The 26788-nt window shown below is 34.4% G+C and overlaps 1 protein-coding gene across 1 annotated transcript in view; it reads left to right on the top strand.

The window, feature by feature from the left end:
* LOC150095280 (DNA primase large subunit-like) overlaps positions 1 to 26788 on the top strand; it is a 235407-nt gene that overhangs the window by 167891 nt on the left and 40728 nt on the right. The window contains exon 13 of the mRNA XM_090410636.1: positions 7536 to 7672. Coding sequence (XP_090266762.1) covers positions 7536 to 7672 — 137 coding nt within the window. The remainder of the gene's footprint in view (positions 1 to 7535; positions 7673 to 26788) is intronic.

The raw sequence follows: 26788 nt of genomic DNA on the forward strand, positions 1-26788 counted from the left end.
GTGACTAAACATGTGTAGTTAGAAAGACTGATTTATAACTGAATTTTTCATAATCAAACCTGTGATTACCTTAATGCAGGATAACTGTAGGGAAAGGTATAGTCTTAGTATATTACACACTTTCTTTAATAAAGACAGTTGTTTTGGATAAAGAGAGATTATGTACACTAAAATATTGTTGGACTTTGCAAAGGCAGTTGATAGGATGTTGCACGGTCTTTTTTTTTTTTTTTTTTGTTGTTGTTCATGGCACTGTATTCTCTGCACAGAGTAATTAAGTTGGGAGACTTATATGTTTCCCTTTGATAAGAACTGCTGTTAATTTCTTTGCGAGTTTGTGGTCTAATGTATTTTAAAATTAGTGTATGCATAATAATAACTTCTGTTTATTTTGCTTTTTTATAAATTAAATTTTAAAATTAATTAAAAGTATTAAATTTAATATGAATACGTTTTTAATTAAATGGGGAAAAAAGTGATTGATGAGTCAGGGACAGAAATTCGTTACAATAACAGAAGAGCAAACTGATCGCAAATGTAAGTTCTATACAGGCCATAAACTGTACAATCTTGTAATTTATTTAGTAAGTATGCTGTTACCTTTTTAAGCTATCTACCTGTTTGAGCTAATGGATGTGTGAGTTAAGTTTTTCAACACTATAAGTGTTGAAAACAAGACATGAGAGACTTCTCTAAGTTGTATAGGAAATGCAGATGTGTTTATCTGTTTGCCTGAATAGAATCTTTGTTTGTAAACCATTACATTTTTTTTGTTTAAACCAGCAGAAATAAATATCTTGGAATTGAACATTTTTCTCTTTTATTTCTCTCCTCTTAAAAACTAATCAGTGGATACTTAACCAGTAGTGAACATAATTTCCTATAGACTTACCTAAATAATCATTCCTGAAATGTAAGTAAAAATAGGTTTCTTTGAATCCCCGAGATTCTAAACATGGAGATCTATTAAAAAATTGTGAAAACGATTATTTTATAAATACTAAACTAACCCCATACTATATATATGTATGGGGTTAGTTTATAAAATAAATAAAATTTTTGTCAAACAAAATTATAAATTTTCATAAAATTTATAATTTGAAATCCTGTCCAGTTGTCCAAAATGTTTTAGATGTAGTTATGTTTGATTTAGTTATTTTGGAAGACCTAGATCTAGGCAGATTAAACATTAATTTGCCTAGATCTATGCCTAGAAGTGCCTTAGAAATCAACATATAAGATTTGACAAAATTGGAGTCCTGGCAGATAAGATTAATTTGGAGGAAGATTATAGTAATGATATAACCTTTTCATAAATATCTTGTACAACCCCTGAGAATATATATCAGGAATTTGATTATGTTGATTTTGGACAGGGCTGTTCTGTAAGATTAAAATCCAGGATTATATTAAATATTTAGAATAAGATAAATCTGGTCTTAAAATAAAAATAAATAAATAAAAAATAAACTTGCATAGTTTTTGCTAATTTTCATGCCAGAACCTAAATTTAATATCTCCTATTTGAACATGAGGTATTATTAATACATATAGTGCTAAACTAGTAATACTAATAATAGTGTCCATACGGTTAGTCTAGTGGCTATGCGCTTCGCAACCACATGCGTGGGAAAGGAGTGTCCTGGGTTCGATTCCCATTGCTAATGTGAGAAGCTTAAGGATCTTTCTCAGACATAGCCAAGTTAGCCGGTCTAGGGTGTGGACAGGGTTGTTCTCCCCAGTTTATCTGGGTTTTTCCTCCTGCAAGCAGGCAAACCGGCCCCTGTGAACACATGCATTTACAGCCATAGAATATACTTGGAGACATAGGGCTAGTCACCTTATCCTATGGACAGGTACAACTTAGAAGGGCTTAAAGATAGCTCTGTAATAGGCCAGTAGGCCTAACATGTAGAAGGGAGAAGATTATTATTATTATCTGAGACCTACACGGAGTCAAGGACTCATCGAGGGAAGCTATAAATCACCCAAACCAGCTATCATACCCACCCTTAAATTCATTCATACTAGATGCACTCACTACCCCAAGGGCAAATTATTCCACTCACTGCTCTCTGGGAGAAAAACCTAGTTCTTACCCCTTTCTTGACTGTGAACAAACTTAACTTCCATGGATGTCTCTGTGTTCTCTCCCCATCTTCCATATAACGAAAAATTTCATCAGTATATCCTATGACACCCATTCAAAAGTTTATAGACCTCTATCACATCATCCCTCTTTCTCCTGTTAACCAGTCTGCAATCCACATACTCGCAATCTGTCCTCGTAATCTGAATCCCATAATCCGGATATAATCTTTGTAACTCTTCTTTGCACCCTTTTCCACAGCTTCTTTATCCTTTGGAATCCAAGAATTCAAATCTGTGCACAATAATCTAACTGTGGTCTTATGAAAGCTTTATAAAGAGACAAAATGACTTCCTTATCCTTACATGTCAAGGTTTCACTTCAACATCACAATTATCCTCTGAGTTGTATTTGCAACTTTTGCTATGTGACCTTTGAGCTCTAAATTCCTATCCACCAATATGCCAAGATCCGTTGCCTCATCTTGTAGCATAACCCCGTTAATATGATTTGCCGCTGGAACTCTAATCGCGCCAAAGTGCATAACTTTATACTTACTAACATTAAACTGACAGCCATTTTCGTTTGCCCAAATTTCCAGTCTATTGTAATCATTTTGCAATTGCTGAATATCAATAGCATCCCTGATTACTCTGCTTATCTTCACATCATTGGCAAACAGTTGCACATCTGATGTTAGATCCTGCCCGATGTCGTTAATGTATAGATTGAACAATAACGGCCCAAGAACTGAACCCTGAGGTACACCACTGGTCGCCTTAAATCTGGTAGATTTACACCCATTGTATACCACTTTTTGATATCTGTCTGTCAACCATCCCCTTGTAAAATCTCGTGAGAAATTATTTTTTTAGAGAATTTTCGCTATATATTTTACAATTTTTTTGTCTGAAATTATAAGAAAAAAATATACTTAGTTGTAATAATGTAAAAGAATAAATTACTGTTAGAATGCACCTGCACTTTAAACTTGTCTGTAAAAGCTTAATAAGAGTTAAGCTGGATTAGCGCTGAATACCACCAAAATCGTAAGGTCTGGCAGCCAGCAATGACGTCAAATCTTTCATTGCTTCTGGCTAATCTGGGAATACTCTTACTTAAGAACAAAGGAAGGAAGGAAGGAAAATGGAATAAAAGGCAATGCAGCACGTGGTTCTGGGCTTTTTGGTCCTTGGCTCTTCACTCACGAGGTCTACGGGGGGGTTCCTTCCCTAGTTCCAGGATGATCACTCTTCCCACCGCCAATGCCAGATGTTTCTCTGCCATCAGCTCGTTCTAGGCTCCCGGTAGCTATGGCAGAACCCCAGCGCGTCCGACGAAGGAAAGTTCTCGAGAGTCGACCGGACGGAAGACGTTTCAGTTTCGATGTGTATTACCGAATGTAAATTGGACTTTCCTCTCGAGATTGTTAGCAAGTGAGCCATTATTTTGTTATAATGTGTTATGTGAATGCACCTCGAAATTGTAAAGGATCGAGACAGTTACTTGTTAACTAGCGGGTAAATTGAATGTGAAATAACGGAAGTATATGTACTATTAAGTATGTCTAATTCACAGACTGATTGTGATAGTGTCTGAATTAGTATTATTTAAGTTTTGAATGTGTCGGAAGAAAGTTAAATGTAATCCTCCTGGAATATTTATGCATGCTTGTAAGCCAAGTTGTGTCATAGAAGACATCTTTATATCTCTGCCCCCCCCACCCCCGAGAGTTCAGGACTGGTAGGCCGGTTCTCTTTGAATTCTGATGACTCGAATTTTGAAAACTTGGGGGGGGGGGGGACAGAGATATAAAGATGTCTTCTATGACACAACTTGGCTTACAAGCATGCATAAATATTCCAGGAGGATTACATTTAACTTTCTTCCGACACATTCAAAACTTAAATAATACTAATTCAGACACTATCACAATCAGTCTGTGAATTAGACATACTTAATAGTACATATACTTCCGTTATTTCACATTCAATTTACCCGCTAGTTAACAAGTAACTGTCTCGATCCTTTACGATTTCGAGGTGCATTCACATAACACATTATAACAAAATAATGGCTTACTTGCTAACAATCTCGAGAGGAAAGTCTAATTTACATTCGGTAATACACATTGAAACTGAAACGTCTTCCGTCCGGTCAACTCTCGAGAACTTTCCTTTGTCGGACGCGCTGGGGTTCTGCCATAGCTACCGGGAGCCTAGAGCAAGCTGATGGCAGAGAAACATCTGGCAGCGGCGGTGGGAAGAGTGATCATCCTGGAACTAGAGAAGGAACCCCTGTAGACCTCGTGAGTGAAGAGCCAAGGACCAAAAAGCCCAGAACCACACGCTGCATTGCCTTTTATTCCATTTTCCTTCCTTCCTTTGTTCTTAAGTAAGAGTATTCCCAGATTAGCCAGAAGCGGCGGCGGGGGGGTGCTGGCACCCAACCCCTTGAGTTCCGGACTGGTAGGCCAGTTCTCCTTGAATTCAGATGACTGGAAAGCCCCTACCCCGGCGCATATGCTGTCCAACCTCCTGAGTTCCGACTGGTAGGCCTGTTCTCCTTGAATTCTGATGACTCGAATTTTGAAGACTCTACACGCAGGGTAGCCCTGAGTTTCAAAAAAGTTACAAAAAAAAAAAAAAGCTTATCATTTTATATATTATAGAGTAGATATAGATGCAATGACCTGCTATAATATAATTGCAATAATGAAAATTTCTAGAGTAATTTAATAATAAGGTGAGACACCTGTTGGCAATTTGTATAGGTAAATATGATTCTCCATTTCTTCCACCTCAGTATCACCGCCTCTGGGTCTGGCTCCCACTGACGATACCTCAATAAAGGTTGAAACTGGTCTGGGTAGTGGCCCTTCCCTTAATGCATAGCATTATACATGTATGCAAGGAGATGTGCTTTGCATTTTGGGAGATACTAAGACAAGTGATGAGAGCTTAGTCCACCTTTACCACAAGTTGCCTCAGTCCTGAAGATACTTCAAATGCAACTTTGCTTACACTTGGATAAAGGATTAAACTAAATTTATCACTATATAAGCATTTCTCCAGCAAGCTCATCATCTTATAAAATGTAACCCAGTTACTGAAGCAAGATCTGTCTAACAAATCCATGCAGATGTCTCAAAAGATTCCATTCTAATAAATCCAGTTTTGTATTCAATTATTACACCTGATAAACACCCTGGCCTATAGTTAGATACCATTGACTTGGACTATCTTTGTGCATTGGCAGTATTTTCTCCTCTTCTGAGACTTATCATATATTTTGTTAAATAATGAAGTCGAGAGCACCTTTGAGCAATTCCTTTAGCATATGTAGTGTGCAATCCTATAGCCTCATTAACATCATGCTTACTTAAAATTCTGAACAGTCATTCTTTTCTCCTCCTTACTGTAAGCACTACTCCCAACATGAAATAAAATCATGACAAATCCTCATTGCAAATTTTTTCAAGATGTGACCCATGTGCCATGTCCAGCAGCTAAAGTGAATCTTCCATAATCACCCTTTCTTTTACTAGCTACATAATTTTTTTTTTTTTTTATGTTGAGTCCATACACAGAAAGTTGGTAGATCAACCTGTAGTACATTAGTACCGTGTATGGGTTGGGAAAGAAGGTTCTTGTTCACATTTGTTCTTGTTCACTATTCCATAGTACAGCATTTGCAGGGATTGGAGGAGGAGAAGAAACTTGTTCTGTGGGTTTCAAGGTGCACTGTGCAGGGGTGTTGAGCAGCAGCTGCACATGTTTCAACGAGCTTAGTACTAAATGGGGGAATTGCTGATATTTCAGATGAACATTTTCCATGGAAATATTTGTAGAAAACACATCGTGCAGAGACCGACCATCTGTGTGAAAGTGGGGGAAGTGAGTTGGTAAGAGATGGGTCATAAGTCTGATTGCTCTTCTGTGTATTGAGTTCAGCATTTTGAGGGAGCTTTTTTTGGGGGGGGGGGAGACCCCATATGCGAGAGCAGTATTCGATGGTTGGGCAGATTTGTGATTTGTATAAGGTTAACAGCTGTTCATGGGTGAAGTAACACCTTGAGTGAAAGAGAAATCCTAGTTTTTTAGAAGCTGAGGATGCAATGTTGTCATGTGTTTATGCCAGGAGAGGCTTGATGTCAGATTAATTCCAAGAAGGGAAATCTCAGATTGTCTGGAAATTTGGGTGTTGTCAAAAATAATATTGGGATAAAACAGTTCTTTTTTATGAGAAATGAGACAGTACTGGGTTTTATTGGCATTGAAATTGACTAGGTTATCTGAACCCCCATTGGAGGATGGCTGCAGAATTCTACAGAATTTTGCTTTGTTGCCTCACCACAGTTACCTCCTTCCTAGCTTTTGCTTTATGCTGCTGATGGGTACCTTGCTGTTTTACCTCCCAGGGTTTGAAATAAATATTTGAAGAATGAATCCTTTTTGATTCTCAAACAGTTATTCTAGAGTGGAACAAAAAAAAAAATTTTTTTTTAAGTATATTTCTATCCTACAGAAACAATTGATGTTCAGGTTCTAGGATATTTAGCTTTGAGGATTTAATAATCCTAAGAAGCGTTTTTGTTCCAGTAAATTGCTCTGGTTCAAAGCAAAAATTGCACTGTTAGAAAATAACGCTCCAAAAAAAAAACATTTTTTAAAAATCAATGACCAAACATACAGAGAACCTTTTGTGTATGTGTGCTTTTAATAATCCTCTTATTTCCATTTTACATTTCAATAAATATAATATCCTCTTTCTAGCAGGTCCTGCATAATTCATCAATTTTTTCCCTACTTTAAGCCAGCTTCCAGTTGATCAAGTTATGAGAAGTCATCAGCCTGTTTCCTTGTTATCTTTTGTTAGTGAAGATTGCATCTGTCTAGCCACTTCCCATGTCAAAACTAAATGATGGCATCTTCTTTCGACATGAAATATGTCATTAGCAATATTTTTTGATAAATAACGAGTTGCTCTCTTTTTGTTCTACACACAGCTTTGGAATGAAATAAGATGCAACTGCAAAACCATGACCTTTTCCTTAAAATGTTAGTTTCAACCTCATTTAGAAGACGTTGATTACTTTTTCAGTAGGTTTAATTCATTCTACCAGATTTGTTATTAAACTGATTCTTTTGTCTCAATTTATCACACCCTAATTAAGGTAAAGTATCACACCACTAATCAGGGTCATGGTGAATTAATGCAGCCAGCACATCACTTCTCTGAATATCACTCCTGTAGAAATGTCCGTGGAAAAAAAAAAATTTTTTTTAGCATGATTGTAATTTTCACTAGGTTGTTCTTTTGGATAGTAAGATTTCATGTTCTAGGTTAATGTATTTAGGTGAAGATTATCCTAATTGAGAAATTATATTAAATGATACAACCATGTGTTAATCATGATCAGTTTTTTTTTTTTTTGTGACCATAGCTTCAAGACCAGTCACTGCTCGTGCTGTTATAAGTGCTTCCAATAGTAGTTCTGCATCATTCCCTTCTCATCCTGATGCCATGGAGTCAATGGATGAAGATTTAACAGCAGAAGAAATGGAAAGAATTCTAAAAGAAGTAGGAAGCTGAAGTTTTAGATTTTATTGCATTAAGCAGTTTCCTAGAAAATCACACTGAAAAGTTTATCTCTGTATAATTTGATTATAATTTATTTGTAACAGTTATTAAAATAATTTTTTTTTATTTTTTGTAAATAAATCTTACTGAAGTGCAGCCTATGCAATTTTTTAAAATTAATTAATTTTATTTTTACTGTTGAAATCCTCTTCTTGGTTGTGGTGGTGAAGAGTGTTCGGAATTGATCAGATGTTATAGTGTGTGTTGGGGGGGGGGGGTCAATCATCACTTCTTCAACTCATCCATCCCTTAGGATGGGTCAAGTCCTCTGAGATTCATGATGAATTAATGCAGCCAGCACATCACTCCTCTGCTGCATCCCATAAGGCTAAGTAATTTTTCTTTTGACTGTAGATGTAGTGTTCATGGGGGCTGGTTTGCCTGTTCTGAAGGGGGGGGGGGTGTCAATCATCACTTCTTCAACCCATCCATCCCTTAGGATGGGTAAAGTCCCCTGATTGAGGTTCATGATGAATTAATGCAGCCAGCACATCACTCCTCTGCTGTATCCCATAAGGGCAAGTAATTTTTCTTTTGACTATAGACATAGCATTCATGGGGCTGGTTTGCTTGTTCTGAGGGTAGAAACACCTGAGTTTCCAAGAGGGGAAAACCCTCTACCTCCATATGAGACCAGCTAACTCACCATTTAATTGAAAAAACCTGATAAAAGTTTCTGGCATCATAGATGGGACTTGAACATAGGTCTTTCCACCCAATGGGCATGTCTATAACAACTGAGCTTTGCAGACTCCTCCATTACCGCATAATCAGTAAAAATTCTTAAAAGTAATAAACATCACCATAAAATGAAAAACATTAAGTTACTGATCTTTTGTGGATTTTAAACTGCTATCTTCAGACACAAAATTGTTATAATAAACAGCCACTAACAGTTAATGTTGAAAATAGTTCAGATCCTAATGGAGAAAACACAAAGTCCTGTTGTGTTTTATCCATGCTTTGGAGCTGTCTTAAGACTATTATCTTCCAAATTTTTGTAAATTAATGCAGCCATATACAGTAACTTATAGAGGTAAGGGCAGTGATTTATTGTTGCTACTGATTCCAAAAATAGTCTATCCTATTTGTGACAATTTCTAGCACAGGTTTTTTTTTTTTCCCCTTCCCATTTAATCCCATGAAGAGATGTCTTAAAGCATGGTCTTCATTGTAATGGTAGTTGAATGTGATGGATACATTCTCCGAAGCAGACATTAACCAATCTTATTATGTCGACATTAAGCCAAGTTACAGGAATAGAGTATTTTATATATTTCTGGATAAATCCATCCATCTACTCATTGGACATCCTCAAATACCATATGGTCACTCAGGACTTCTCAAAACAGTAATAGAAGATAAAGTTCCTGGAAAAAGAGGAAGGAGTAGACCTCCTCCTACCCTTTCAATGTGTCCAAAGTATTTCAGCTTTCTTCATCATCATCATCAAATTCCTGATATGTACTATCAAGGAGTGGATGCACAGGATACGATAGTACTACATGAAAAAATTACATCTGTTACCTGTCAAGGCTCCAAGATGATCAGATTTTATATTTCTACCTTCTAAGGCACATTTTACCGTATCAATCCACCTATATCTTGGTCTTCACGTGGGTCTTTTTCCTGCCAACTGGGCAAAGAACACCTGAGATTAGCTTTGCTAACAATGTTAAGTTCTTTACTAATATCCTCATTTTTAATATGATATTGCCACTCATCCATCTGTTCACATCTTTAATCTTTCTCAGCACTCATATCTGTGATCTCTAGTCTTTGGTCTAGTGTTTTATTTCTAACCGCTCTCAGATCCATAAGTTAAAATTGGTTTGAACACTCTTGTACAGCTAATTTAGTGTTTTGACTAATTTCTCTCTTATTCCATCCAAATTTATTCAGTTGACTTCCTACCATACCATACCAGCTTTATTGATTCTGTTGTCTATTTCCATATTTAATTTATCATTTTCACTAAAAATTGTGCTTAAGTAGCTGAAATGTTTTACTTGTTCTATAGGTTTGCCATTCACAACACAGTTGACATTTTGAATGATTCTGCCTATTTTCATTGTCTTTGTCTTGTTATTGCTGCCCTTCATACAAAATCTATTACAACAGGCATTCAATTTAGTCAAGGGAATCTTGCAGACTTGTAGCAGATTTATTTAGAAGTATAACATCATCCACATAAATTAAAGTGAGATTAACATTTCCAATTTTGATATAGGTTTAATACCACTTTCTTTCATAATGTGATCCATTATCGATAATAAATAACAGAGAGGATAATGTACATCATTGTCTGACACCAGATTTAACATAAAAGCATCTTCCTGTACATCCTTCAATTCTAACTGCTGACTTCAACCTAAATAAAGACCAAGTATTGCTAGATATAATGCTCCATTGACACCATACAACTAAAGCGTTTTGAATAGCCTTTCTCTTGGCACCTTGTCATATGCCTTTTCCAGATCTACAAAACTTAAATACAGATCTTTGTTATATTTCTATGATTTCTCAACTATTTGTCGTAAAGTATTTCAGCTGGAATTCATCCCTCTGTCCAGGCCTTCTGAACTATGGAGTGTAGCCACTGTAAGACTTTTATACCTCCATACTTGACCATTTAGATGATATTCTGCTTGAATATCATCTACTCCTGCTGCCTTTCAACATTTCAGGCTTTTGATGGCTTTTTCTACTTCAAGTATGGATATGTATTCCTGATCGCATGCCTATCGGGTTCTTTTTACTACTGTGCTGTCACTTATTGTTTCGTTCAGCAATTTTTCAAAGTAATTGCTCCATACATCATGGATATCTTTTTACAGCACTCTTTCCTCCATTTATGAGCTTTTTCAACAGCCTCCAGAATATTTTGGCATCTTCTTGATATTCCTTTGTCAGTATATTTAAAGAGCCTTAAAGTTGTTACTGTTTGTTTAAGGAGGATATATAGTATTTTATGTGTTGTAACCCTTGGCTTAAAATATGAAACTAAAGTAGTCAAGTTCTGATTTAAGGCTACTATATTGCTTAGTTGAATGATGGTGCAGTTGTTTTACACATGCACACTGGATACATATCCAGTGTGCATGTGTGTTAGATTTCCCTTAAAATAATAATAATAATAGCAATGAAACATTTGAAAGATGTCTAAAATAGGAAGGCCAAATGGATGCTGTTTCAGCAGAAACAGCATCCATTGAACACTCACTGAATGTCAGCAGACATTCAGTGGAAGTGTCTGTTGAAAAGAAGCACAATGCAGAAACAGGCTAACTGCCCTTTTTGAACAGCATCAAGAATGAATTTTTAGAGGTTTTTGATGCACTATCCCCAAATGTGATAGTTCTAAGGTTGGGGAGAATGGGGGTTTGTAAATAGTTTGTAGCTGGAGGAAAGTAACATTTTTAGTTAAAAAATCATTCCAAGTGATTTTTGGAGACCAAGGATGTTATAGAGGCTAATGTGTTTGTGCCAATAAAGGCTAGAGGTAAGTGTTAGTCCAAAGGTAAAGGAAGAACTAGTAGGGAGAACTCTTGGCTACTCATTCTAACATTAATTGTTCTGTGTACTATGACAAGTTGTTTTTGGACTCAAGGTGGTTTCAAATCTAGTAAAAAAATATCAACAAGTTAATCTTATTTTGCTCTTAAGGTATTAATAGATTAAATGTAAGATAACTGCCAACACACTTTCCAGCTGCTGTTAATTTATTTTACTGTTCTTTTTGGACTGCTAGTTCTGTTTTATTTGACAGTATTGCAAATCTTAATTGCTTCCCCATTTTTTCCCAAGATCATAAAAATTATCTTCTGGTGCATTACAGCTTATTACATTTGCAGTGTCTTTTGAATGCAATATAAATAGCCATAGATAGTTGTAATTCATTTTTATTCTTAAAGAAAATACCTCATTAATAAAAGTTTGTAATTTAGTGCTCTCCTCAATATAAAGACCCTTTTAAATGAAAAAACAACAGCATAGGAATATTGCTGCATTATGAACTGTAGACTACCACAGTCATAATTATTTTCTTTTTCCTTTGTTACTAGCTCAGCTAGTAAGAAAGTACAAAAATGTATCAACAGACAAGTTGATTTAATACTGTTCTCCATAATGGTGTTAAGTATAGTTGTCTGCCCACATGATGACATTGATGTGATATAAAGTTTACAACTTTTCATGTGTGTGTGTAAGGATATGATATAGTTAAACTTGGTTATAACAAGCACGAGAAAACTTAAATACAGATTTCAGGCTTTTGATGGCCAACAGAAGTTCCTTGTTACAATCATTACTCACTCACAGTGATGAGTTAATTTTACCTACTATTTTTTTTTAAATCCTTTATAAAAAAAAATAATTAAAAAAAACAAAAGAAGTATTAGAGAGAGAAAAAAAAACATAATTGCATACCTAGATATATGTATAAATGTGCTTGTATAAACCACAGCATGCTTAATATTGGACAGTTTATTTCTCCATAATTTTAAAACCACAATAAACACGATTTCAGTTATCCAGCCAACTGTTACATACAAAAATGTTGCATCCCAAATGTTCTTCTCCCTTCTATGTATTAGGCCTACTGGCTGTTACAGGACTAATTTAAGCCCTTCTAAGTCGTACCCATCCTGAGGATAAGGTGACTAGCCCTATGCCTCCCGGTATATCCTGTGGTGGTAGCTTGTGTGTTCACAGGGCTGGTTTGCCTGCTTACAGGAGGAAAACCCCCAGATAAACTGGGGAGAAAAAACCCTGCTGTCTACGACCAAAAATGGCTAACTTGGTTATGTCTGAGAAAGATCCTTAAGCTCCTCACATTGGCAACAGGAATCAAACCCACGACACTCCTTTCTCAGGCATATGGTTGCGAAGTGCATAGCCACTAGGCTAACTACACAGACACGTCCCAATTGTTTAGCAAATTTTTCTTCTTGAGCCTTCAAGATTGGATGGACTGTCTGTTGAGAATCCAGCACTTCTTTGTGTAAAAATCCTCAAGCAGTGCTTTGATGCCTGTAAGCTAGCACTTTCTAAATTTTTTTTGGTTTCAATTATATTGTTTTCTAGTGCTGATAAGTAACATCTTGATTCTTCCACATTGTTGATACTGTTGAAGAGGACAAAGCAAACTTTTTACACACTTCAACATTTTTGCAACATGTTCTAAGTCATAAATAATTTCATTTCTATTTTTTTTGGAATTGTGACACTTTCTTTTAGTAGACATGTTTGCAATGGAAGGGTTTGTTTTTAACTGGTTTTACAGGCATGGCAGTGTATGGGTAAAGTGAGAGAGGAGGGCCAGATACTAGACACTGAAGAGGTAAGTAGAGTGAGGATAGTTTCCAATCACAAGATTAGGTCAAAAGTGACCTGTAATCTGATGAGGGTGGTCATAAAAGCTAAGTCACACCTTTCATTTTTGTCTATTTGAAGAACTACCTGTGCAGTTAAGAATGTTTGCATAGTTACCAAAATTTGTACGATATATCTGTGTAGTATGCTCATAAAAGTAAGCACTTGCATGAGAATATGCATAAATTAATCATTATTGCTTTGCTCAATACAGCCATGATCTAATTATTTATGCTCATTGCAACAATGTTCGACTGCATTTTGATAAAGCACAACATATCTCAAAGATAAGGGAATTTACTATTTTTTACTTAATTCAAAAAAAGCTAGATTACAGATAGCATTCAATGTGACTTGTGGGTTTGAGGAGCTCTCTCAATCTGAGTATTTAAAAAGTGGTTTCTATATTGAACAAAAATTTTACTCTAAGTATTTTCTTTGTGTAAGTCTTTTTTTGAAAAATTCTTATAAAATATTTAATTTGAAACACTATCACACCACATTGCTCTCTTACAATAGTAAATTCATTATTTATAACAAGCTGACAGTGTCCTAGTCAAAGCCCCATAACAATGTTAATCTAAAAAAAAAAAAATCATTGAAAACTATTCCTTTGGTTCATATGCATTTTGCTGTAGGAGAGGTAATTGTAGATGTTTTGGGATACTTAATTCTGAGGCAGCTTGGATACGATCCAAGTGTATTAAAGTATTAACTAGTAATATGATACTAAAAGACGAGACTAATTTGTGCCTATAGTCAATAGATGGTTCTACTGATGAAGTTGAGGAATTTTACAAGACATTAAAGAAGGCAGCTGACACAAAGAAACAGTTGGTCCTTGTTGGAGATCTAAACATCAGAGTAGGAATGATTACCAGAGATATAGAAATGTTTTGCAAAAAAAATTGAAAATAGAAAGCTAATAGTAATGGTAAGTACCTGCTGAATTTTTATTCAGAACATAGACTAGTTATTATTAGCCTGTGTTCCAACAAAAAAAAAGATGTGTACAAATTCACATGGAGAAAAGATACAAGAAAAGTCATTTGCTATGGTTCAGGACATAAGAATATCCAGTAGATTTAAAATAGGAAGTGATCGCCATTTAGTTCTGTATAGTCTGTGCGCTTCACAACCATAGGACTGAGGAAGGAGTGTCCCAGGTTCGATTCCCGTCGAAGACGTGAGGAATTTGAGGTTCTTCCTCAGCCATAGCCAAGTTAGCCAGCCTTGGGCACAGGCAGTAGGGTTTTTTCCACCAGTTTATCTGGTATTTTTCATCCTGCAAGCAGGCAAACCGGCCCCGTGAATACACATGAATCTACAGCTATAAATACTTTACCCCTATGAGGGGGCTCAACTCACCCCAATAGGGATGGGGGAGAAAAAGGGAGGAAACTCCATACAAATAAATAAATAAAAGTTCTGTATAGGATAAAATTGAGTATAGTATTGAAAAGAAAAGTGTAGAACAATGTTTTAAAAGAAATCAAAGTTGAGCAGCTTTCAGCATTTTTTGCTTGAAATAGAAAAAAAACCCATCAAATATGCTTAGGTAGCCAGAGTAGATGATGATCAACCAGAAATGCTCAATTATGAAGGTATAGAAGTTTTACGGTGGCTACACTTTAATTCAGAAGGCCTAGTCAGAGGGCCAAATTCCAGCTTTCACATTACCCATCTATTAAAAACGGAAATAAAACAATGTGAGAATTACAGGGGAATTTTCCTATTGACGTTCCTGGTAAGATTTATGCAAGTGTTCATGAGAAAAAGCCAAGAAAAACTGTGGAAGGGAAGCTTGGAGGAGACAAGCTATGTTCATGCCAAACAGGATCAGATTTTCACTTTAAGACACACAGTTCATGGGAATATAACAAGAATTTGTATTCAAGTTTTGTAGATCTGGAAAAGACATATGATACTATCAAGAGAAAAGATGTTCATAACACTACAATTATATGCTATAAATTGGACATTATATCAAGCAATACCTAGTCTGTATTTGAGTTGTAAGTCAGCAGTTACACTTGAAGAAGGTGGTTTGTTAAATCATGTGTAAGATAAGGATGCACATTATCTCTACTGTTATTCATCTATATATGGACATAAGGAAAGTGGCATTAAACTTTATATTAAAATTGGAGATGTTAATTTGAGTTTTTATGCAGATGATATTATATTCATAAATAAATCCAGTACAAGTGTGCAGAATTCCCTGACTAAATTGAATAACTGCTGTGATAAATTTGGTATGAAAATCAGTCATAAAAAAGTTATATACAAGGACGATGAAAATAAGTAGAAATATTGAAAACATCCTGAATGCAAAACCTGTATAAAAAAGTAAAACATTTCAGCTATTTAGGCATAATTTTGAGCAAGGATGGCAAATGAAATGTAGAAGTAGACAATAAAATTAGCAAAGCCATTTTTTAGGAAGTCAACCGAATAAATTTATATGAAATAAGGGAGAAATTAGTGACCCACTGTATATAGGTTCTCAAGCCAGTTTGATGGATCTAAGAGCTGGATCAGAAATAAAACACTTGATTAAAGACAGGAGACTGCATATATGAAAGTTCTGAGAAAGATTAAGGGAATGAACAATGGCAGTATCATATTAAAAAACAAGTGCAGGAAAAAACTTAGAATTAATGGTATTCAAGAAGGATAGCAAAGCAATGTTATTTTGCCAGGATTTCAAGAAAAAGATCCAGAGGAATACCAAGCTCTAGGTCAGTGATTCCCAAAGTGAGCTCAGACGCATTTGGGGGCATTCTGGCGGTCTCGGGCAGAGAGGACAATATACATAGAGAAGGAGTCACCATTTTAGTGAACAATAGGCTACAAAATGCAGTCATGGCCATAGAACCACATGGTCCAAGAATGATCACTATCAGATTAAAAGGTAAAGAAAAAAAATGTTAGCTTTACAATAATTCAAATCTACGCCCCTGACCAGTCACATAAGAAATCGATACCTTCTATGATAAGTTGCAAGAGCTAACAGACAAGACCAATAAGAAAGATATATGTGATGGGTGATTTTAATGCCAAAATTGGGAAGTTTACCCCAGGCATGGAGGATGTGATGGGCAGGTTCGGAGTTGATAACAGAAATGAAAGAGGAGAAAAAATATTAGAATTTTGTAAAGCAAACAATCTATTTATCTGTAATACCCTTTTTTTTTCCATAGACCTTCCCGCAAATATACATGGACCTCACCAGATGGTACAATAAAGAACTGTATTGATTACATTCTAATCAAACGCAATTGGAAATCATCAGTGCAGAACGTTAGAACTTTCAAAACTCCAGACTTCGACACTGACCATGAACTGCTTGCAGCAAATTAAACTAAAATTCAAGTATTGTAAATCACGAGCTCTACAAAGTGGACCTGTCAAAACTGAATAAACAACATTATAAGAATCTTAAAAACAAAATTGATAAGATGTGCACATCTGCCAAAAATAAATGGTTGGAGGAAAAAGCAAAACTGCTAAGAAGCTAATAAAGCGGTATACAAAATTATCAAAGAATTAACTAAGATCTATAAAGATAAACCATTAACAATGAAAGAAAAATAATCTAGAAACTGGGCCAATACAAAATATTAAAATAATTTGGAAGGACTACTATCAAACATTATTTCAAAAAGAACAGGAGGAGGAAAGTATAACAGAAAAGATATATGAAAAGGCACCCATAACTCCACCAGAAATTATAAAGCAATAAACCAATGAAACTTGCAAAAGCTACGGGTAAAGATGAAATATCTGTATAATATGAATAATATAATATGAAATATGGTGGCAAGGAAGCTATTAATTTCTTATTGAATTTATTTAATCAAATTCTTTATACTAGAGTAATCCCAACTGACTGGAAAACGGGAATTATACCAATTCACCAAAAAGGAGACAAAAGAATATGTGAAAATTATAGACCCATAACACTCTTAAGTCATAGTTATAAACTATTCATTCGAATTATACAAAAGAGAACACAGGTGCTTACAGAAAAAATCATAGAGGAAAACCAAGCAGGATTCAGGCCACATAGATCCACCATAGACCATATCTTCACCATTAATAATATAGCAGAAAAATATTGGGAATACAACCTACCCATATACTGTTGTTTTATAGATTTTAAGCAAGCCTTTGATTCAGTTAATAGAAACAAATTGATCACTATCCTAAAAAACATAAAAATGGATTCAGATATTTTAACATTTATTACACATTATGGCGACACCAAAGATTTTGTTAAAATGAACAACATTAAAACTGAGGATTTCGGAGTTGAGAAAGGTGTAATGCAGGGATGCCCTCTCTCAACTCTTTATCATCTTTCTAGAAGTATGTAAAACCATAGCTGATAAACCAGGTGTAAAAATCAATGGTACCAACATTAATCACAAAATACGTGGATGATATTATTTTAGCAGATTCTAAACCACAGCTAGAAAAAACTATTAATATTTTAGATGACTCTTGTAAAACTTATGGTATGAAAATAAATCATAAAACAAAAATAATGAAGATATTATTTTAGCAGATTCTAAACCACAGCTAGAAAAAAACTTAATATTTTAGATGACTCTTGTAAAACTTATGGTATGAAAATAAATCATAAAACAAAAATAATGAAGATAGGTAGAGAAGAAGAAAATATTTCTATAAATCTCGAAAATCATCTGCTGGAACAAGTTAATAAAGATGTTTATCTTTGGCAATCTTATATATATCTAGTAACCTCAACAATATGTAATCAGTAAAACAAGCTAAACCTATGTCAGACCAACATGAATAAAGTAAACAAAATATGGAAAAATAAAAAAATCCCAACAATATCAGGTCTCGTCTCCTGGTTTCCATGGTGATTGTGATACAATGGAGAGTGTGCAAAGCAGTCAAAAATTATATTAGGATTGTGGAAAATACAGATTAAGAATTTGTAGGCTGTAGCCACTAGCAAAGAGGAGTGATATGAGAGACTTTTCTGAAAGAGATACAGAATTGCAGTAGATAGAATTTTTCATTTTATGGGGAATGGATGCAAGGGCATACATGGAAGTTGGGGATGAATGCTAGATTTTTTTCTGATAGAGTAGTACATGATTGGAATATATTGCCATTGGATGTGTGTGAATAGTATGGCCTCCCTCCATGAGCTAACTCCCTGGAGGTCTCTTTAAATAATCTCTACTTTACTTAATGTCCTGATCAATCATATATAACAGTGAAGATAGTCTAATTAAAGATATGAGAAGTATACTGTCTTTTTGTACTTCAGTTTTTCTGCCAATGTGCAACTTATGTGAATTCAAAATGCCATCACATTTTGCTCCTCGTGATATTTACTCCTATATTCTTCACTCTTTAGTGGAAAAACATACTTAAAGCTAATAATTAACTAAATTTTATATATTTAGTTTAATCCTTTATCTAAGTGTAAGCAAACAAAGTTTGAGCCTGAAGTATCTTCAGGACTTGGGCAACTTGTGGCAAAGGTGGACAAACTTCACATCACTTGCCTTAGTATCCCATAATGAAATACTTCTTCCCTATAATGCTATGCATTATGGAAAGAGTCACTTACCCAGACCAGTTTTGACATCTCTTCAATGGGAGCCAGACCCAGAGGTGATACCAAGGTTGAAGCAATGCAGAAGTCTTATTACCTATACGAGTTTCCAAAAGGTCAGGACTGGGGCATGAAGTATCTTCAGCTGCAAACTTTGTTTACACTTGGATAAAGGATTAAATTAAATATATAATTTATAGTCTAACCAAGTGAAAAACACTAAATTTATTTAGCTAATTGGATTTTTTAAGCCAATATTTTGCCTTGGTGTCACCAAGGCATCTTCATACGTACAAGGAGATATATTAAGCACATGCATGCAGGCACACTAGCAGGAGTGCAAATGTAGACTATGGTAGTCCCTTACAGTCCTATCACCGTTCTATCGGTGCAGTGATACAGCTGAATTTAAGTTTGAGGAGTGTTGTAGTGCTATGGGCAGAATCCAGACATTCTCTCTGATTTAAATCTGTTTCTGTATAGGAGAGATTTCTACTTCCATTGGATCAAATGATGGAAAGTAGCAGACTATGTCATGGATTTGCAAGAAATAATATGTTTTTAAACTTATAAAGTGAGAAACACTAGAAAAGAAGAAAATATCCATCATCAGATTCCCGTTATGTATCCTCACAGGGTATAATACAGTAATTAACTTCCTATAAAAAATTGCCCTCTAAATTAGTCTTATCTTCAGTATTGTCAGATCATATATTTCATTCTTTTTAACTGTAAATCCACCTGGATTTTTTCCTTTCTAATCCTGGCTTTGAACATTTGTTTTGCCTTTTTTTTCCCCAATCTGTTTAAGTGACCATGCCATTTGAAATTATCTATCCGAAGGTGGTCTGAAAATATTGCTGATAGTGTCGCCATAGGCGGCGACCCTATCAACAAGATTTTTTCTTTGTATGTTGATACATCTGTCATAAGCATCCATGTGAAATTGCAAGTCATTTTATCAAGTAGTTTGTTTTATACAGCTGTTGGAAGCAAAAGTGTTGCCTGTATCCCTTGAAATGGATAAAATTGAGTATCATGTGGTTATAAATTCTTTGTAAAAGAAGGTTTAAGAAGTTCATAAAAGTTTATGGACATTCTTCTCATTCGTTTAACAATTAAGAAATGGACCGCTGAGTTTAAATGTGGCCATACCAGCCTTGAAGATAATCTACGTAAAGAACGCCCAAAAAGTGTGACAACACCATTAATCAAGTGCACGATATGGTATTGGATGACTGGTGAGTCAAAGTGCATAAAATTGCTGAGATTATAGGCATTTCAAAAGAACATGTAGGATATATATTTGGCATGAAGAATTGCATATGAAAAAGCTTTCTGCAAGATAGGTGCTGCACTTGCATGGAGATTTTAACAAGAATAAAACCGATTTTGTGCATTGATTTATTACTATAGATGAGACTTGGATTCACCATTGCATGCCAGAATCCAAACAGTGGACAGAAGCTGGTTGTTCAACAGCAAAGACAAAGTCAGTTCCATCAGCAGGGAAAGGTCATGGTATCAGTGTTTTGGGATGCTAAAGGCATTTTTTTTTTTTTTTTTTATTAATTATCTTGAAAATGGTAAAACAATAACTGGGGAATATTATTCCGATCTTTTAACCAGACCAGGCAAGAAAAGACCCAGTTTGCAGAAGAAAAAAAATCATCTTTCATCAGGACATTGCACCTGCCCACAAAAGTGTTTTGGCAATGAGAAAATTAAGGGATCTGCACTATGAATTGTTGGAATATCTACCTTATTCCCCAGATTTAGGTCCCTCTGACTTCTATCTCTTCCTAAAACTCTTGCTCACTGGTCAGCGTTTTTCTTCGAATCAAGAGGTGATTGCAGCTGTAGAGGGGTATTTTGCAGATCTTACTGAGAACAACTACAGGGATGGGATAATGGCACTGGAATAAATATATTAGTCTTAAGGGAGATTATGTTGAAAAATAATTTTGTTTTTATTATTATTATTATGTGACACCTCCAGGGTGTCACATTGACACCCATTGATGGAGTGTGTGCCAACAGCATTGAACGATTGATCCCTTCCAACTACTAACTGCACTCAAACTTATTTAACTTCTTGCAAGCCATTAGTAGCAGAGGCTCTACCAATCGACAAACCTTTTTCATTGGTAGGCTGAGAACTTTTCAGACCACCTTCGTATAAGAAACCTAATCCCATAAAACAGTCATTATTGTTCAACTATGTTACAGATTGATGTATAGACAAACATTAATGCATGCCAGTCCATCTATAGTGATCAGGTTTATAGTTTATTTGCCAAATGTTACAGATTGATGTATAGACAAACATTAATGCATGCCAGTCCATCTATAGTGATCAGGTTTATAGTTTATTTGCCAAATAAGTTATTTTTTTCAAATCATTTCAATTTAACACTTTTGGGACCTGGTCAGTTCTAAAGTGTATAATATGTTATGCCTCAGAATTTACCAAGTACACAAAATTTTAAATTAAAGCTGTTTACAAAAATAACTTACTTGACAAATGTTATGCTGGCTTTCCATTCATCAATTAAGTACTTTGATGCCACCAAATATCCTGCAACCTGCCATTGTACTTAGAAAAAAATCCTCAGAAAACAATTTAAATATGGCATATGAAATGGCAACAGAAAAAATAAAGCTATTGACATTTAAAAATAGCATTTAAACTGTTTCATTAAAATTTATATAGCATTAAAATGTTTCATTCATTGTGTGGAGAGTAAATTTATTGCTAAGTGGTTAGCTTATCTGCTCTCCAGCCCAAAAGGCTGCAGTTCAAATCCCACCGTGGGCATGGATGTTTGTGATTGTCTGTGAATATAGTGGTGGTGGTCAACAGTAGATAGCATTAGTGTAGTTGCGGTTCCTTGTAGTTGGCAAGTTGAAGAGCAGGTGCCCTTGATGAATCTTTGAACTTCTTGGAGGTATCACATAAAAACAAATGTAAAAAAAAATGATCAACAGTGGAACTATATCAATTGCTACATATTAAGTCATGTTATCTTTAGATTTTATCCATTCAAGATTTTACAGTGTTTGAGTTCTGGATGTTATTCTGATGTTCTATACATGAATGCCATATATGGGTCTTCCAGACTCGTGAAATTGCTAGTCTATCATTCTTGGTGAGACTGGGATGATGAATTAGCATCTCACAAGCTTCCTTGAATTTTCTTTCAAACCAAGTTTGGCATGGTGTAGAGAATTGGCACCTTTCCAGTTAATTCTGTGATACATTTGGAAATCAGAAGGAAAGGTAGAAAATGCGAGTTTTTAAAGGAGCTAAGTATGCTATCTATCACAATTTTCCTCCATCTATTAGTCTATCACTTGTCAGCAATGTTGACGTATCTAGCATTTTGTTTTAAAGCACGTCTGATTGAATCAATCCAGTTAGATCTTGGTCTTCCTCTGTGTCTCTTTCTTGTTAATCTTTCCTCTCCCATTGTTTTAAGTGGTTCCATACCACCTTAAATTAGCTCTGCTAACAATCAAGTTCCTTTCCAATACCTTCAATTTTAACATAATTCTATTATTGCTACCATCTGTTCAGTCTCTTAGTTTTCCTCAGAACTGTTATATCTATGATCTCTAATCCTTGAACAAGTGCTTTATTTCTGACCTAATTCTCAGATTTTAAATATAAAACTGGTTTGAACACTGCTTTGTATACCATTAGTTTCGTTTTGGCTAATTTCTCTCTTATTCCATATAAATTTATTCAACTCTTAAGCTTTGCTTATTCTATTGTTTACTTCTAAATTTAATTTCAGTTCTGTTGAAAATAAATCAGTCAGCTTCTTCACTATTTCAAAGCCTACCAGTATGGATTCTGCCACACTATCTACAGTTGATTGCATTACCACCATCATCCATCAATGCATACAAACCATGAAAAGCTGTAGTGAAATCCACATGGTCACTAGACGTTTCCAAGGCATTTGATCAAGCCTAGTACAAAGCCCAAATTACATCTTAGTCTACCTTTGATCATTCACTATGTCATGGTGGATGGTTTAATACTAATATGCCTTTCATTTTTTTCTAAGCAGAATAAAAAAAACTTTTTTTTTTTTTTTTTTTTTAACTTAAACTGTTATATTTGATGTTGTCAAATGAACTATACTTTTTTTTTGGTAATTTTGGGTTTTCTTTTCTTGAGCACTTGGCTTATTTTGGAACCAGTTTATTTTGCTGGTTCCAAAATTTCAAGTCTTAATGAAATCTTTGATATCAGTCCTCACAGTATATTTTTATCAATGTATTTTGGAATTATTAAACTATTTTCTTTTTGGTGTATGAAAGAATGAAGACTTAATAATCAAGAGAACTAACAATGTAAGATTGCTTTGAAGTAATAAAAAGGAGAAAATTATTAGCAATAAATAAATCTAGGATCAAAACTTGTGTGCTTAAGACAACTGTCATAGCTAAAAGGTCTACATGATTCTTGCAAGAACACAATTGTTTTATTTACTATACAGGAGCAGTTCAAAACAATTCTCGAGCAAAGTGATTTTTGTCAAGGATTGCATGTTCAAGAGATAGTGCAATGTTTAATCATGAGCTAAAAGGACAACTTTTCCAAATATAGCTCCACAAGATGTCTGCTAGTGAATGAAGTGATGCATAAATAATTAATTTTTGTTCTAGGTATTTATCAGAACTTTAGAAATCCTCCTCGTATATTAAGCTTTCTAAATGGAAACAACCACCATTGTTATTGAATAGATGTTTTTATCTGCAATACTTGTTAACACATTAACTGCCACGTGAGTTGTATTTAACTCGCGCTACCAGATGTTTCCTACTCACATGGCAGTTATTGTGTTAAAAACTTAATTTAGTTTTTAAGCATGTTTTAACATAATTACAAAAAAAAAAAAAAAAAAACTTGATTTGAAAGTTTTGTGCCAGTTAAATATTTTAACAATCAGTGATTAAAAAAAGCCCCACAACTAAGCTTAAGTGAAAGCCTTTGCAAAACAATCTTTAAATACTTTATTGGATAAATAAATTTTAATACAATGCTTTAAGGGTGTACAGACAAATAAAATATGGCATTAAGTTCATTAAAATAGAAAACATTTCTTCCTAAGATTCAGGAATTATGCTTTATTTCAAGACAAAATTCTATAAATATACTGTCGGTCCCAGCTTACTGACAATGAATGTACATATAAATGCAAGTGCATTTTATATTTATTATACAATGATATGTACAAGATACAAAAAAAAAAAGTTATCTTACAAATATTACAATAATGAAATTACCATTATGATTAGCGCTAATTTTATTTGGCACTACAATAAAGAATGAAATCTTGCAAAATTATAAATCATGCCTATACACATACAATATTTAATAAATAAGCAAAATTACTCTAAGTGCTTGTTTAATACATTAGATTCTGATGTCTAATATTTTCTAAAGAAAAACAAGGTGATAATGAACCTATTATGCATTTATCCACATATATTATATGTGTGCGCACACATCTACCTCAAAATAACAAGCAAGACTTATTTGTACATGATCTGAGAACAAATGTTAGCAAGCAGTTTATACCAATATAGGTATATTTAAATAAGGATCTTTACTCACCTCTAATGTTTAGAACACCTGATGTATTTCATCAACCATAATGGATTTATGTACATCACACTGCAAGCTTATAATACATACTCAAGGATAATAAAATTCTCAAATGTTGAATATGGTGCATTTTTTTTTTTTTTTTTTTTTTTTTTTTTTTTTTTTTTTTTTTTTAAATATATGGATTAATCCAAATAAATACTGTGTTATATGTATTCAAGCTGAGGCACCCCTGGTAACTTCAATTTAAATGCAGTATATATGCATTTAAGATTAGATGTCAGATGATTCCATTTCTAAAATGAATATTAATCCAACAATCGCTATATACATAAATAGTCCTATTATTTTCATTCCTATATGTAACTGAAACTTACATTAGCAAGTGATATTAATAAATGAAATCTTTATCAGAGGGCACACGAATATCTCAAGCATTAACTTGTGCTACTGGAGATAATGATTCTACAACTTGTTTCTGAAACTGGATTGGAGTTAAACGTTGAGTTCTGAACTGCAGGAAGAAAGTATAGGTAAATTACATGATGTAATTTGATATTTAGTACATTTAAAAAAAAAAACAATTAAAACAAAAAAAAATGAGGTATCTACTTGTAATTGGATTCCATTTTTAAAATACTACAGAATCAAGTTCTTAACATGCAATTTTCATTAAGTTATGTATACCAAATATACAGATATAAACATGTCTTTACCGAAAGAAATTAACAAGATTACAAATCCTTTTGCAGCATATTCAGACCAAAGAATGGGGTAGGACAAGTGAGCAGCATATCTGTTTTTCCAACTAAGAGACTGCAAGTTTGAATTCATTGCCATGGTCTGCTACTGTCTTCAGATGAATTTATCACCAATGCAAGACCACTGTTCCAGAGTGGCTTAAAAATTACCTGATTGGTCTCTTGAAGAGGGTTTATGGACTAAGTAAAAAAAAAAAAAAAATCCTTATTCCACCAGTGGTACTAACGTGCTATAAGTTTGCAACATTTTGTGGGCGAGAGTCACAAAAGACAGACTTGAATGTATTTAGCGAACTGGTGAAATGGTAATTACACAATAATACTCTATTATGACGATTCATTCATGTGACCCTTTTCAAATTATGATCAATACCCATTTATATGCAGATGCTGCATTTACTCAAATGTTTTAATGGCATGGTATAACAAATCTACCAATGCACAGAAGGTATAAACTCAGCCTATTTGCAACATTGTTGCTCACTACATCTGTGTTTTGGATTTCACTATGAATTATAGTTTATAATTATTATTTTATTGTTGTGACAAAATTCAAAAAGGAAGGATGCTGTTTCTGCCAGTGAAAAGAAGGTGTAAAACCTTTCTTTTCGCTGATTTGATGACCAAATTCATTGGTATGTTCCCTTAAGTCAAGCTATTTAGAATAACTTTTTCATCATCAAAAGTTATTCTGCATTTTTTGTTTGAGTATCTGACTTAAATGGTTGATTTATATCATTTAAGTCATATATAGAACTGCTTTAAAAACATTATTGAACCATTACATGTATTTATCTACAAGTGGCAAAAAAGACAGTGAATTGCTATACAACAGTCTAGAACCTAACATGTATGATCAGGGTATGCTTGTATAAATCTAAAAGAACAAAGCCATGCATACTGTGGAAATGGATAATGGAGTAGACCGATCTCAGGATAATTCCATTTTCAGGTTACTTCAAACACATCTACATACAATTATGGACATGCAAGATGGTCCTAACTATTATGCCAACTCATAATTTATCTTAGTTTGACAAAAATTTGTGAAAAATTTCCAGTGGTGATAGGCCTAGGAAAGAAAGCAAAGATTATCAGAAAACATACATTTTCAAATATACAAGATATCCTTGCATGTCTGGAAAGGAAGTTAACAAATTTACAAGATAAGTGGAGAAAAGTTATTTAAATAGTGTTTGTTGGTTTGAGCTTTCTTCAAATGACATAACCTGCAATCTACTAGTCACCACTCTTGGCTTATTTATGGAGGATTCTGGAGAACAGCCTGAAATAAACAGTCTGAAGCTCCATTGACAATGTTTGGCAACATGGACCTTAAGTACCCATGTAAATTCTTTTCACCCAAAAAAACACAGATGGTGTCTTGTAATGAGTCACAGAAGTTACTTTAATGATCATTATAATACAGAAAGCTCCTAAATCTGCATACTCTGACACCATCTGGTCCAAAAACAAATTATCTAGATGCTCATAACTAACAAATAAGGAGGTTTCTCAGAAGATCTAAGAAACATACTAAAGCACATGAGATTGATATCTTCCATGGCTACAAAAGAGCCAATATAATTATTTTTAATAGCTAAGCAACCGGGGTGCTTAAGGGTCAAAGCTGTATAACTGAGAGGAGACCTCCACATAGCCTTTAAAGGAATGCGGAGAACCGACCAGGGCTTCTGACTTAA

This window comes from Typopeltis vanoorti, chromosome 20 (genome assembly GCF_054136105.1).
Source record: "Typopeltis vanoorti isolate ZY-2024b chromosome 20, IOZ_Tvanoo_1.0, whole genome shotgun sequence".
Lineage (NCBI taxonomy): Eukaryota > Metazoa > Arthropoda > Arachnida > Uropygi > Thelyphonidae > Typopeltis > Typopeltis vanoorti.